Below are 14090 nucleotides of genomic sequence, written 5' to 3'. Positions count from 1 at the left end.
GGAAGAGGAGAAGAGGAAGATCTTAAGGAGTTTCTTGAGGAGTTTCGTGAATTTAAGGAATTTTGGCTCGAGACAGAGAGATGAAGGGAGACTGTTCCAGAGGGTGCCCTCCAAGTCTCTGTTTGGAAAAACGGCTCCTTCTTAGAGAGTTGGAGGAGGATGAGCAGAGTGCTCTAGAGGGAGAGTATTTGGGAAGAGTGTGTTTTAAGAAGTGCAGGCCCTGGCCCCAGAAAGCCTTGCGAACAATGCAGAGGGTCTTGTACTTGATCCTTGCAGTCACGTGGAGCCAGTGGAGGGATTTCAGTGCCGGAGAGATGCAGTCCCTGGGCTTGAGGCCAAGGATAAGTCTTGCGGTTCTGATCTGGATGAGTTGTAACGGTCTAAGTGTAGAAGTAGGGAGATTGAGAAAGAGACTGTTACAGTAGTCAAGTCTAGTGAGAATCAAAGCTCTGGAGACAATGAGTCTCTAGGGGAAAGTGAGAAAACGTAGGATACCTCAGAGGAGCTGCCACTGGCAGTGAGATTTTTTGGATATATCTGAGATGTGCGAGGAGAAGGACAGAGTGGAGTCAAAGATGACCCCTAGGTTTTTTGCCTCAATGGTGGGTGAGGATGCAGGGTCAAGGGAGGACGGCCAGAGTGAGCGTGGGAAAACGGGAGCAGGGGTCATAATGAGAACAATCTCTGTCTTACTGGCATTAAGGCAGAGGTCATTAGCTGCACACCAGGACTGGATTGCGGACAGTCATGAATGAGCGAGGAGGAAGAAGAAGCTGAGGGCAGCTTGAAGGAGAGATGAGTGTCATCCGCATAACAATGAAAGTTGTTTATTAATGTGATTGGGGTTCACCTCAGGCTTTCGTGACATGCATCTAGGGCAGGTGCGCTTTGCTATGGGGAGAGCAGGAGGTTTTACAGCGGGACAATAATGGAAAAAGTACTTTTGCAAAATGGCTGCACCTTCTCTAACAACGAGCAGTGGCTTGGCCAATAACATTTGATGGTCACTTGTCAAGTGAAGCCTCCAATGTCCCAATAATGGCATCATATTCCTGGCGCAGTTATCAAATGCTGTGATGTAACCCTCTCCTGCCCCCAATGTTCAGGTGTTGCCATCATCTGCTATGTGTTGCGCTGAACACCCCAATAATCCCTTGATATACATATGACACCGTATTTAGATATTGCATTACAAGGTCTGCCACTATATGCCAAATGCAAAATGAAATGCCTCAATAATGCCATGACAAACATTGTATAGTCACTATAAGTATTACCCACATGTCCATATCTGTTTTTGTGTACATTTTCTCTTTACTAAAACAGTCCTACTAATAACATTCTTCCAAAAACAGCAGGCTTTACACTTCACACCTAATCATCTGATAACAATAATAGACCCTATTAGTCCTCACTTCCAATGCTGCATGAGGAGGTCAATCTTGGATATTTGTTATTATTATTACTATTATTATTATTGTATATATTGAACGTGGACCTGGCTTCGAGAGGCAGCTGAGTGCTTTACAAAGGTAACAACAATATAGATACACAACGTAGCACTTTACAGAGGTATACAACAGTACAGCTGCCTATCGGAGCAGTTTTCAGAGGTAACAACAGAAAAGGTATACAGTGGGGGTGGAGGGGTAGCATTCAGTTAAATACAAAAATGAAGCTTTGTGTAGGGTTAGATTATAACATTAACAATTTGTGCCCCAAACCGCATCTAATGTCACATTAGGCAGGATTCTCAGATAACATTCATCATACAACATCTGGTACAACCATCATTAATGTAATTAATACAAAACAAGCACACACTTCAAACAAGAAAAGAAGAGCAAAATAATGCTGTTTTGTGAGGCCTCAGACATCTGGGACTCTTTCCATTAGATTGCCAGCAGACACAACCAATTGCAACTAAAACACGCACAGATTGCTTGCCTTCAGCAAATCAGGTTGCGAAGGAACATTTGAAATTTGGGAATAATGAAACATTACTAAGGTACACATTGGCAATTTATCATTATCCATGCTAATGACAACTGACATTCTCATGGGGGCTGAACCATTGTTGAGTGCCACCTTGGGTGCATTCATTTGAGTTATCTGCATGGAACGACGATGGGCCCACCTTTATTCCTGTGCCCATGACCACCCCATGTAGACAATCAGGAGAAGCCCTTAGAAAGCACATGCACAATGGGATCATCAGGAGAAGCCCTTAGCGCATGCATAATGGGATCATCAGGGGAAGCCCTTAGCGCATGCACAATATGATACTCAGGAGAAGCCCTTAGAAAGCGGATGCACCATGGGATCATCAGGAAAAGCCCTTAGAAAGTGCATGCACCATGGGATCATCAGGAGAAGCCCTTAGAAAACGCATGCACCATGGGATCATCAGGATAAGCCCTTAAAAAGCGCATGCACCATGGGATCATCAGGAGAAGCCCTTAGAAAGCGCATGCACCATGGGATCATCAGGAGAAGCCCTTAGCGCATGCACAATATGATACTCAGGAGAAGCCCTTAGAAAGTGGATGCACCATGGGATCATCAGGAGAAGCCCTTAGAAAGCGCATGCACCATAGGATCATCAGGAGAAGTCCTTAGAAATCACATGCACCATGGGATCATCAGGAGAAGTCCTTAGAAATCACATGCACCATGGGATCATCAGGAGAAGCCCTTAGCATGCACCATGGGATCATCAGGAGAAGCCCTTAGCGCATGCACAATGGGATCATCAGGAGAAGCCCTTAGCGCATGCACAATGGGATCATCAGGAGAAGCCCTTAGAAAGCGCATGCACCATGGGATAATCAGGAGAAGCCCTTAAAAAGCACATGCACAATGGGATCATAAGGAGAAGCCCTTAAAAAGCGCATGCACCATGGGATAATCAGGAGAAGCCCTTAAAGAGCACATGCACAATGGGATCATCAGGAGAAGCCCTTAGAAAGCGCATGCACAATGGGATCATCAGGAGAAGCCCTTAGAAAGCGCATGCACAATGGGATCATCAGGAGAAGCCCTTAGCGCATGCACAATGGGATCATCAGGAGAAGCCCTTAGCATGCACAATGGGATCATCAGGAGAAGCCCTTAGCGCATGCACAATGGGATCATCAGGAGAAGCCCTTAGAAAGCGCATGCACCATGGGATCATCAGGAGAAGCCCTTAGCATGCACCTGAGCAATGGGATCATCAGGAGAAGCCCTTAGAAAGCGCATGCACAATGGGATCATCAGGAGAAGCCCTTAGAAAGCACATGCACAATGTGATACTCAGGAGAAGCCCTTAGAAAGCGCATGCACCATGGGATCATCAGGAGAAGCCCTTAGAAAGCTCATGCACAATGGGATCATCAGGAGAAGCCCTTAGAAAGCGTATGCACAATGGGATCATCAGGAGAAGCCCTTAGAAAGCGCATGCACAATGGCATCATCAGGAGAAGCCCTTAGAAAGCGCATGCACCATGGGATCATCAGGAGAAGCCCTTAGAAAGCGCATGCACAATGGGATCATCAGGAGAAGCCCTTAGAAAGCGCATGCACAATGGGATCATCAGGAGAAGCCCTTAGAAAGCGCATGCACAATGGGATCATCAGGAGAAGCCCTTAGAAAGCGCATGCACAATGGGATCATCAGGAGAAGCCCTTAGCGCATGCATAATGGGATCATCAGGAGAAGCCCTTAGCGCATGCATAATGGGATCATCAGGAGAAGCCCTTAGCGCATGCACAATATGACACTCAGGAGAAGCCCTTAGAAAGCGGATGCACCATGGGATCATCAGGAAAAGCCCTTAGAAAGTGCATGCACCATGGGATCATCAGGAGAAGCCCTTAGAAAACGCATGCACCATGGGATCATCAGGATAAGCCCTTAAAAAGCGCATGCACCATGGGATCATCAGGAGAAGCCCTTAGCATGCACAATATGATTCTCAGGAGAAGCCCTTAGAAAGTGGATGCACCATGGGATCATCAGGAGAAGCCCTTAGAAAGCGCATGCACCATAGGATCATCAGGAGAAGTCCTTAGAAATCACATGCACCATGGGATCATCAGGAGAAGTCCTTAGAAATCACATGCACCATGGGATCATCAGGAGAAGCCCTTAGCATGCACCATGGGATCATCAGGAGAAGCCCTTAGCGCATGCACAATGGGATCATCAGGAGAAGCCCTTAGAAAGCGCATGCACCATGGGATCATCAGGAGAAGCCCTTAAAAAGCGCATGCACCATGGGATCATCAGGAGAAGCCCTTAGAAAGCTCATGCACAATGGGATCATCAGGAGAAGCCCTTAGAAAGCGCATGCACAATGGGATCATCAGGAGAAGCCCTTAGAAAGCGCATGCACAATGGGATCATCAGGAGAAGCCCTTAGAAAGCGCATGCACAATGGGATCATCAGGAGAAGCCCTTAGAAAGCGCATGCACAATGGGATCATCAGGAGAAGCCCTTAGCATGCACCTGAGCAATGGGATCATCAGGAGAAGCCCTTAGAAAGCGCATGCACAATGGGATCGTCAGGAGAAGTCCTTAGAAAGCACATGCACAATGTGATACTCAGGAGAAGCCCTTAGAAAGGGCATGCACCATGGGATCATCAGGAGAAGCGCTTAGAAAGCGCATGCACAATGGGATCATCAGGAGAAGCGCTTAGAAAGCGCATGCACCATGGGATCATCAGGAGAAGCCCTTAGAAAGCGCATGCACCATAGGATCATCAGGAGAAGCCCTTAGCATGCACAATGGGATCATCAGGAGAAGCCCTTAGAAAGCGCATGCACCATGGGATCATCAGGAGAAGCCCTTAAAAGCGCATGCACCATGGGATCATCAGGAGAAGCCCTTAGCATGCACAATGGGATCATCAGGAGAAGCCCTTAGAAAGCGCATGCACCATGGTATCATCAGGAGAAGCCCTTAGAAAGCGCATGCACCATGGGATCATCAGGAGAAGCCCTTAGAAAGCGCATGCACCATAGGATCATCAGGAGAAGCCCTTAGCATGCACAATGGGATCATCAGGAGAAGCCCTTAGAAAGCGCATGCACCATGGGATCATCAGGAGAAGCCCTTAGCGCATGCATTATGGGATCATCAGGAGAAGCCCTTAGAAAGCGCATGCACCATGGGATCATCAGGAGAAGCCCTTAGAAAGCGCATGCACCATAGGATCATCAGGAGAAGCCCTTAGCATGCACAATGGGATCATCAGGAGAAGCCCTTAGGAAGCGCATGCACCATGGGATCATCAGGAGAAGCCCTTAGAAAGCGCATGCACCATGGGATCATCAGGAGAAGCCCTTAGAAAGCGCATGCACCATGGGATCATCAGGAGAAGCCCTTAGAAAGCGCATGCACCATGTGATCATCAGGAGAAGCCCTTAGCATGCACAATGGGATCATCAGGAGAAGCCCTTAGAAAGCGCATGCACCATAGGATCATCAGGAGAAGCCCTTAGCGCATGCATAATGGGATCATCAGGAGAAGCCATTAGAAAGCGCATGCACCATGGGATCATCAGGAGAAGCCCTTAGAAAGCGCATGCACCATGGGATCATCAGGAGAAGCACTTAGAAAGCGCATGCACCATAGGATCATCAGGAGAAGCCCTTAGCATGCACAATGGGATCATCAGGAGAAGCCCTTAGAAAGCGCATGGACCATGGGATCATCAGGAGAAGCCCTTAGCGCATGCATAATGGGATCATCAGGAGAAGCCCTTAGAAAGCGCATGCACCATAGGATCATCAGGAGAAGCCCCTAGCATGCACAATGGGATCATCAGGAGAAGCCCTTAGCATGCACCATGGGACCATCAGGAGAAGCCCTTAGAAAGTGCATGCACCATGGGATCATCAGGAGAAGCCCTTAGAAAGCGCATGCACCATAGGATCATCAGGAGAAGCCCTTAGCATGCACAATGGGATCATCAGGAGAAGCCCTTTGCATGCACCATGGGATCATCAGGAGAAGCCCTTAGAAAGCGCATGCACAATGGGATCATAAGGAGAAGCCCTTAGCATGCACCTGAGCAATGGGATCATCAGGAGAAGCCCTTAGAAAGCGCATGCACAATGGGATCGTCAGGAGAAGTCCTTAGAAAGCACATGCACAATGTGATACTCAGGAGAAGCCCTTAGAAAGGGCATGCACCATGGGATCATCAGGAGAAGCGCTTAGAAAGGGCATGCACAATGGGATCATCAGGAGAAGCGCTTAGAAAGCGCATGCACCATGGGATCATCAGGAGAAGCCCTTAGAAAGCGCATGCACCATAGGATCATCAGGAGAAGCCCTTAGCATGCACAATGGGATCATCAGGAGAAGCCCTTAGAAAGCGCATGCACCATGGGATCATCAGGAGAAGCCCTTAGAAAGCGCATGCACCATGGGATCATCAGGAGAAGCCCTTAGAAAGCGCATGCACCATGGGATCATCAGGAGAAGCCCTTAGAAAGCGCATGCACCATAGGATCATCAGGAGAAGCCCTTAGCATGCACAATGGGATCATCAGGAGAAGCCCTTAGAAAGCGCATGCACCATGGGATCATCAGGAGAAGCCCTTAGCGCATGCATGATGGGATCATCAGGAGAAGCCCTTAGAAAGCGCATGCACCATGGGATCATCAGGAGAAGCCCTTAGAAAGCGCATGCACCATAGGATCATCAGGAGAAGCCCTTAGCATGCACAATGGGATCATCAGGAGAAGCCCTTAGGAAGCGCATGCACCATGGGATCATCAGGAGAAGCCCTTAGAAAGCGCATGCACCATGGGATCATCAGGAGAAGCCCTTAGAAAGCGCATGCACCATGGGATCATCAGGAGAAGCCCTTAGAAAGCGCATGCACCATGTGATCATCAGGAGAAGCCCTTAGCATGCACAATGGGATCATCAGGAGAAGCCCTTAGAAAGCGCATGCACCATAGGATCATCAGGAGAAGCCCTTAGCGCATGCATAATGGGATCATCAGGAGAAGCCATTAGAAAGCGCATGCACCATGGGATCATCAGGAGAAGCGCTTAGAAAGCGCATGCACCATGGGATCATCAGGAGAAGCCCTTAGAAAGCGCATGCACCATAGGATCATCAGGAGAAGCCCTTAGAAAGCGCATGGACCATGGGATCATCAGGAGAAGCCCTTAGCGCATGCATAATGGGATCATCAGGAGAAGCCCTTAGAAAGCGCATGCACCATAGGATCATCAGGAGAAGCCCTTAGCATGCACAATGGGATCATCAGGAGAAGCCCTTAGCATGCACCATGGGATCATCAGGAGAAGCCCTTAGAAAGCGCATGCACCATGGGATCATCAGGAGAAGCCCTTAGAAAGCGCATGCACCATAGGATCATCAGGAGAAGCCCTTAGCATGCACAATGGGATCATCAGGAGAAGCCCTTAGAAAGCGCATGGACCATGGGATCATCAGGAGAAGCCCTTAGCGCATGCATAATGGGATCATCAGGAGAAGCCCTTAGAAAGCGCATGCACCATAGGATCATCAGGAGAAGCCCTTAGCATGCACCATGGGATCATCAGGAGAAGCCCTTAGAAAGCGCATGGACCATGGGATCATCAGGAGAAGCCCTTAGCGCATGCATAATGGGATCATCAGGAGAAGCCCTTAGAAAGCGCATGCACCATAGGATCATCAGGAGAAGCCCTTAGCATGCACAATGGGATCATCAGGAGAAGCCCTTAGCATGCACCATGGGATCATCAGGAGAAGCCCTTAGCATGCACGCCACATGAATAATGACGCTGATAGCTGCACTGGACTAAATCAAGTTTTGAGCCTACATTTAGGAGCAACATGTATTTTGTGCCTCTTGCATACATTAGTATGATCCATTCTTAAATGTGAAATTTGCAGTATCATTTTGATTCATTCTATGTTATTAAGGCAGCAAATGTATAACTTGTTCCCTTTTTACTTTGGAAAACTCTATGTCCTATGCCTCAGACTATGTTTGAGACAGAAAAGAAAATGTATGTATCCACCTTTGCCCCAATGCAGTGTTTTTGTGATGTACACCAGAGGAAAGTTATATGTAAAGAGGGTCTATTTGGAAAGCTGTGCAACTGTGTGATTGTGTGCAACTCACATGTGCTTCCTTTATTGCAGCTGCCGCAGTGCGCTGTCCCGACAACAGCCATTACTCGGTGTGCACCAGCAGCTGCCCCGCCACGTGCTCCGACCTCACCTCGCCCCTGGCCTGCAGCACACCATGCACAGAAGGCTGCGAGTGCAACGAAGGCTACCTTCTCAGCACCGACCAGTGCGTCCAACAGCAGCACTGCGGCTGCGACGTGGACGGCCGCTACTACGTGGTGGGCGACTCCTTCTGGGCCTCGCCGGACTGCAGCGTCCAGTGCTGGTGCGAGGACGGCGGCGACGTGACCTGCTTCAACACCACCTGCCGGCAGGGCGAGATCTGCACCGTGGAGCACGGCTACCAGGGCTGCTACCCCAAGCGCGAGAGCGTGTGCCTGGTGAGTCAGAGCCAGGTGGTCCACACCTTCGATGCGGCCACCTTCGGCTTCCCGGTGGAATACTCGTACACGCTGCTCAAGACCTGCCCGGATAAAGCAGATTTCCTGGAAGTGGACATCAGCAAGAAGAAGCTGGACTCCAGCGCCAATTGGCTGCGCCCCTTACGAATCCAGGTGGCCAAGCAGGAGATCAAAATCGGAGGCAGCAGCACATCAGAGGTCAAGGTAAAACCCCCAAAGTGATTTATTTGTTTGAATATTAAACATTTCCCCAAGACACTGGCATAAGTGGTCTGCCATGAGATTCTATGAGTTGACTCATTAATGAGGTAGCAGTGACATGGTCAGCCCTTAAATTGCTACCTTATTTTCCGACCAATAGAACACAAAGTTTAAGGCTATCCACTTTGGTGGTAGGCTCTATCTCATAGGTGGTTGCACGTTAGGGTTTCTTGTCACCACTTTAATCATTCCCACGTCAACTAAGACCACATTTAGGTCAGGTGGGATCTTTGAATCAGGCTTCGTAGTGCTCACACATGGTTAGGTTTGTATTTATTTAGTGGAATTTTATAAGGCGCTACATTGCATTTATGGTTGCTTAAAAGTGCAGTCGTGAGAAGAGGAATCCCAGTACTTTCACAGCTAAGCCCAAGGGCTGCATTCCACTTCCTGAGAGGGGAACAGACAGTGTGGGGGTGGAGGATAGAGAGAGCCGCTAGAAGGATACAGCATGAATTTAGTGGTACATTCACAGCTAAGCCCAAGGGCTGCATTCCACATCCCGACATAGGGAACAGAAAGGGTGTGGGGTAGAGAGGGAGCTGGTAGAAGGGGATAGGATGGGGGTCAGGGGGACACCAACAGCTAAGCCCAAGGGCTGCATTCCACATCCTGAGAGGGGACCAGAAAGTGTGTGGGGGGAGCGAGAGAGAGTGATGCTAGAAGGGGACAGCATGAGGTTAGTGGGACAGTCACAGCTAAGCCCAAGGGCTGCATTCCACATCCCAACAAGGGAACAGAAAGTGTGGGGAGTAGAGAAAGATGCTAGAAGGGGACAGCATGAGGTTAGTGGGACAGTCACAGCTAAGCCCAAGTGCTGCATTCCACATCCCGACAAGGGAACAGAAAGGGCGGGGGATAAAGAGAGAGAGATGCGAGAAGGGAGCAAGACGAGGCTTGTGGGACATTTATAGCTAAACCCAAATTCATATTCCAGATCCTGAAATGGGTGAAGGCTAGTTGCATTGGAGAGGGAGAGAGGGAGAGAACAATGTGATAGGGTGACTTGGCAGGGCTACTGTCATGCGACACTCAGTGCTAAACCCAAAGGATGCTTTCCAGATCAGGTGATGTGAGATTCACACATTAGCCCAAAGGTCAGGTTCCAGATTCTGGCAAGGGAGTAGCATGGTTGGATGGCAGAGAGAAAGAGAGTGCTAGGTGATAGGATGACTTGACAGGGGCTATTGTCATGTGGCATGGACTGCTAGACCCAACGTTTTCATTCTAGATCCTGAACAGAAAGGAGGATGCGCGCGGACAGTGGGGGGCTAGGATACAGTGACCGTCACAGCTAAACCGTATGACTATTATCCCTGACCCCTAAATGGGCAGTGGAGCAGTGGGGTACAGAGAGAGAGAGACATGTTAGTGGCATGGAGGATACGACCATTGACTACTAACCCCAGGGGTCGCACCCCAGAGCCTGCCCAGGAGCGAGGCACACTCGCTGGAGCACCTTGGGATAAGCTCAACATCCTGAAATGTCCAGTGACAACACTAGAATAGCAGCGCGGGGGGGGGGGGGGGGGGGGGTGGGGGGCACAGCACTGCATGTCTGAAGAGTCTACATAATATGAACTCAGGGCCGGGTGTTGTGGTTAAGCCCTTCTATCTGCACATGTCTTCGCATGAAAACCACAAATTCCCACTTCTTGCAATAGTTTTTTAACTTTTCTTTTTCTCCATTGTACATGAAATCCCATTTTGTAAATGGCGGCATCTCCTTCTTTGTATCTCAGTTGGTCTCTGAGCCTGGGACAGGGCGTACGTTGTGTGGTCCACGAGGGCCGCCTTTAAACTTTTACATTCTGCCTCCTTACATGCCAGTCAGTGCAAACACATAACAGCGGAAATCTATTTCGTTCTATAATTGGCAACAACAGAATAGGGCTTGGGTGGCTTCAGTGCCAGCCCGTGTGTACTCGCCCAGCCATTGTGCTGAGGCCTGACTCCTCGTTCCCCAATAGTCAAGAATAGGGGCCATTATTCCATCCTTAAATATGTCCCAACCTCTCTGGCTTGCTTCTGTGGGCGTGTTCAGATGCCTACCAGCACAGCCTAATGTCACGACCACTGGGAGAACACATGCTCCAGAAATCCCTTCCTAATCAGCCTCGCGTCAACTTTCACTGCCTCTTCGCAGGATTTTGGTTGAAAAGGATGGACCGAAATGTGTTTGGTGGGGGAAAAACTTAACTTTACTGCAAGGCAAAAGCAAGAGGTCTGAGAATTGCTGACCAGTGCATTATACAATTACAAAAGTGATCCCAGTATGCTATTTTAGGATATACTACAGTGAGTAGATAACACGTATGAGGGCACAGATCTAGAAATGTATGGGTAGAAATAGCGCCGTCCATGGGAGAAACTATTTTCAATAATGTTGGAGCTATACACAAACGTGTTTACTCCCCGCTAACCAATTGACCAAGTTTCATCTTCCTGTAGAAGAGTGGTCTGCAAACATTGTCCCCAGATATTTTGTCCTACATCTCCCACCATCACTTTCTGCATAATCAATGGTGAGGGACCCTGGTTATAGAAAGTCTGTCTGTTCTCCAGCCCCGGTTGTAATGATCATGATACTTCCTGCTTTGCCCCGCTCCCCCATCCAGAAACTCTTAATTGGGCTCCTTTACCAGAGCCCTTTCTGTTCAGGGCTCTCTGCTTCACCGACGTGCTGACTTAGCGTTTCTGCTTGCAGACACTGAGCCACTGGCGTGCTACAAGCAGGGGATAGTCGTCTCATCCATGGCCTGCTAGATCCTGCGACTGCGCCCTCACACGGATAACTCCACCTAGAAGCCACCTCATATTCTAGCAGAACCTGAAATATACCCCCCTCAATAGGATTTACTCAGCCTTCTGGTCAGTGTTGTGCACTGTTCATGACCAACATATCTCAGGCCCTGCAGCCTCATGGAACTTGGGAAAGAGATCAATATTGAACTTGCAGAAATAATTGTAACCAAGTATTAACGCAGCTCTTCAATATACTGATAATTCCATTGCGGTTCCGCCATTAGGGCCAATAAAAGGTTAATGAAAAAGGTACCAGATTATATGGTGATGTGATATCCAATTCTGGCCTAGATGGTTTCTCTATGTTTAGATGTTATGGGGTCAACATGCAGAACATACGATGGATTCCTCCAAAAGCCAATCAGAAGCCTCCAACTGTTAGGCTAGTCTGGCTCTTCCATAGGGTTCATTTCCTCCTGGGCGGTTCTGCTGTAAAGTGAAAACCACAGTTACCACCTCGGCTGCTCAAATAACAAGTGAGCAGATCAGATCTGTAATAATCACTGAGAGGGAAATACCCCCGGGTTCTCCTTTGGAATTGGCACATGTTGGCTTGTACCTAGATTGCCAGGTGGACTATTAAGCGGGCTCTCTTCAAAAAAGGCACCTTTAAAAAGCTGCAAAGTCTTAGAAGAACCCGCCTTCCTCTGCACAGCAAACCCCATTATCAGCAGAAAGGAGTCCACTGGAGCAGGGAGCCCAGCGCCACCTCAACAGTGATGTATACACGTCGCGAGATATCTAGAGAGGCCCAACAGCAACCTGTTCAGGGAATGATGTCGTGCCCTGTGTGTCTCTGGTGTGCATGAATAGGAGCTATCGCTGGAAAACACTCTGCTCCAAGATCAAATGCCATTCTATTGCCATAATATCCAGTGGCTATTAACCTAACCTCCTAAGTCCTCGCCATTCTCTTCCAACACCAAAACGTTTGGGGGTAGTCATGGGCTTCCTCTGCTGCCACACCCCCCTGTATCTCTCACACTGGGGTGCGCTCACTTCATCTTCTGGTACAGCCACCACATGCAGTGACTGGACCGTGGTATATAACATTTCTCCTCTGACATTACAATTGTAAACATCATTTTTTGATAATGATATTTTATTTGTATCGCGCTTGTTCACAAGTGTTTCAGAGTGCTACGAGGCAAGGGAGGGGAACAAAGGAGAACAAAAAAACGATCTTACTAGGCCCAGTGACATTGAGAACGTGCAAGTGCATTGGAGAGGGGGAGGGGAAAAGTGCTGAGCAGAGGAATAACAAGAAATAAAAGATGAATAAATAAAATAAATAAACAATAAATGACATAAAGCAACACACAGGGGTAGTGCAGCCAGCAAGTGGCAAGTGCTAGGTTTATGATGACAGACAGAGGTGTGGCTGTTAAGTGTAGAGAAAAAAAGGGGGGACTGTAGGGTTACGGATACAGACCCCAGTGCAAGGGATGCCAGGAGGCAGTGGGGTGGGTGGCAGGGTGAGCAGGTACCTGGGCCCGAAAGTCAGAGGGTAACCAGGTGCACGATGCCGAGACAGAACAGATCAGCAGGGGAGAGGAGGAGCGAAGGCAGAAGCAAAGAGGAAGGTCCTGAAGTGCTTCCAGAACTGGAGATGGTTCGCCTCAAGTTTCAGAGTGGCAGAGAGGCTGTTCCAGAGGGAGGCCCCAGCCGAAGACAGAGATCTACCCACAGCTTGTTTCTAGAGACATCAGAGATGCGGGCACAGAAGGAAAACATGGAGTCAAAGATGACTCTGAGGTTCTTAGCCTCACAGGTGGGGGTAGGAGGAGGGCCAAGGGAGGCCGGCCATAGAGTGACAGGAAAGGAGGGTGAAGGTGTGTCAATGAGGTGGATCTCCGTCTTGCTGGCATTCAGCCAGAAATCGTTGCCGGCACACCAATCCTGAATGGCAGATAAGCAATCAGAGAAGAGAGAAGAAGAAGGGGTGGCCGAGGGAAGCCTGACAATGAGTTGAGTGTCATCAGCATAGCACTGAAAATTGGAGCAGAAAAGGGCAATTTCAATACATTTCACAATTTCAAAATGTTCAAAATACTTCTCTGAAAAAAAACAAATACTCAGTGTTATATATATATATATATATATATACATATATATATATATATATATTTAGATGCAACAACCATACCAGTTCTGTCATTTCTTTTATTTATATATTTATTTAATTTAAATGTGCTGAACATACCATAGGCATGGTAGCGCAAGACAAAACAAACAGCAAAAAACACACAAATCATGTCAGAGACAGGATTGGATTTAGTAACTGAAGGAAAGAGGAGTTTAGCCGAATGAGACTCTTTTCAGAACCTGCTGAAATCTAACCTGAGAGGAACATGCTCTCAGATCTGGCGGGAGGGCATTCCAGCATTTTGTGGTGGCATAAGGAAAGGATCCCTCAATCACAAGTCAGACTTTGGATTTAGGAATTTGCAGAAGGTTGGAGTTGCTTGATCGGAGA

General features: G+C 48.3%; 1 protein-coding gene across 1 annotated transcript in view; it reads left to right on the top strand.

Moving 5' to 3' along the window:
* The window catches only part of TECTA (tectorin alpha), a 395812-nt gene that overhangs the window by 146762 nt on the left and 234960 nt on the right, over positions 1 to 14090 (top strand). The window contains exon 8 of the mRNA XM_069613900.1: positions 8160 to 8752. Coding sequence (XP_069470001.1) covers positions 8160 to 8752 — 593 coding nt within the window. The remainder of the gene's footprint in view (positions 1 to 8159; positions 8753 to 14090) is intronic.

Source organism: Ambystoma mexicanum, chromosome 9 (assembly GCF_040938575.1).
Source record: "Ambystoma mexicanum isolate Mex_15411 chromosome 9, UKY_AmexF1_1, whole genome shotgun sequence".
NCBI lineage: Eukaryota > Metazoa > Chordata > Amphibia > Caudata > Ambystomatidae > Ambystoma > Ambystoma mexicanum.
The sequence above is the reverse complement of the archived record's forward strand: the minus strand, read 5'-3'. Positions and strand labels throughout refer to the sequence as shown.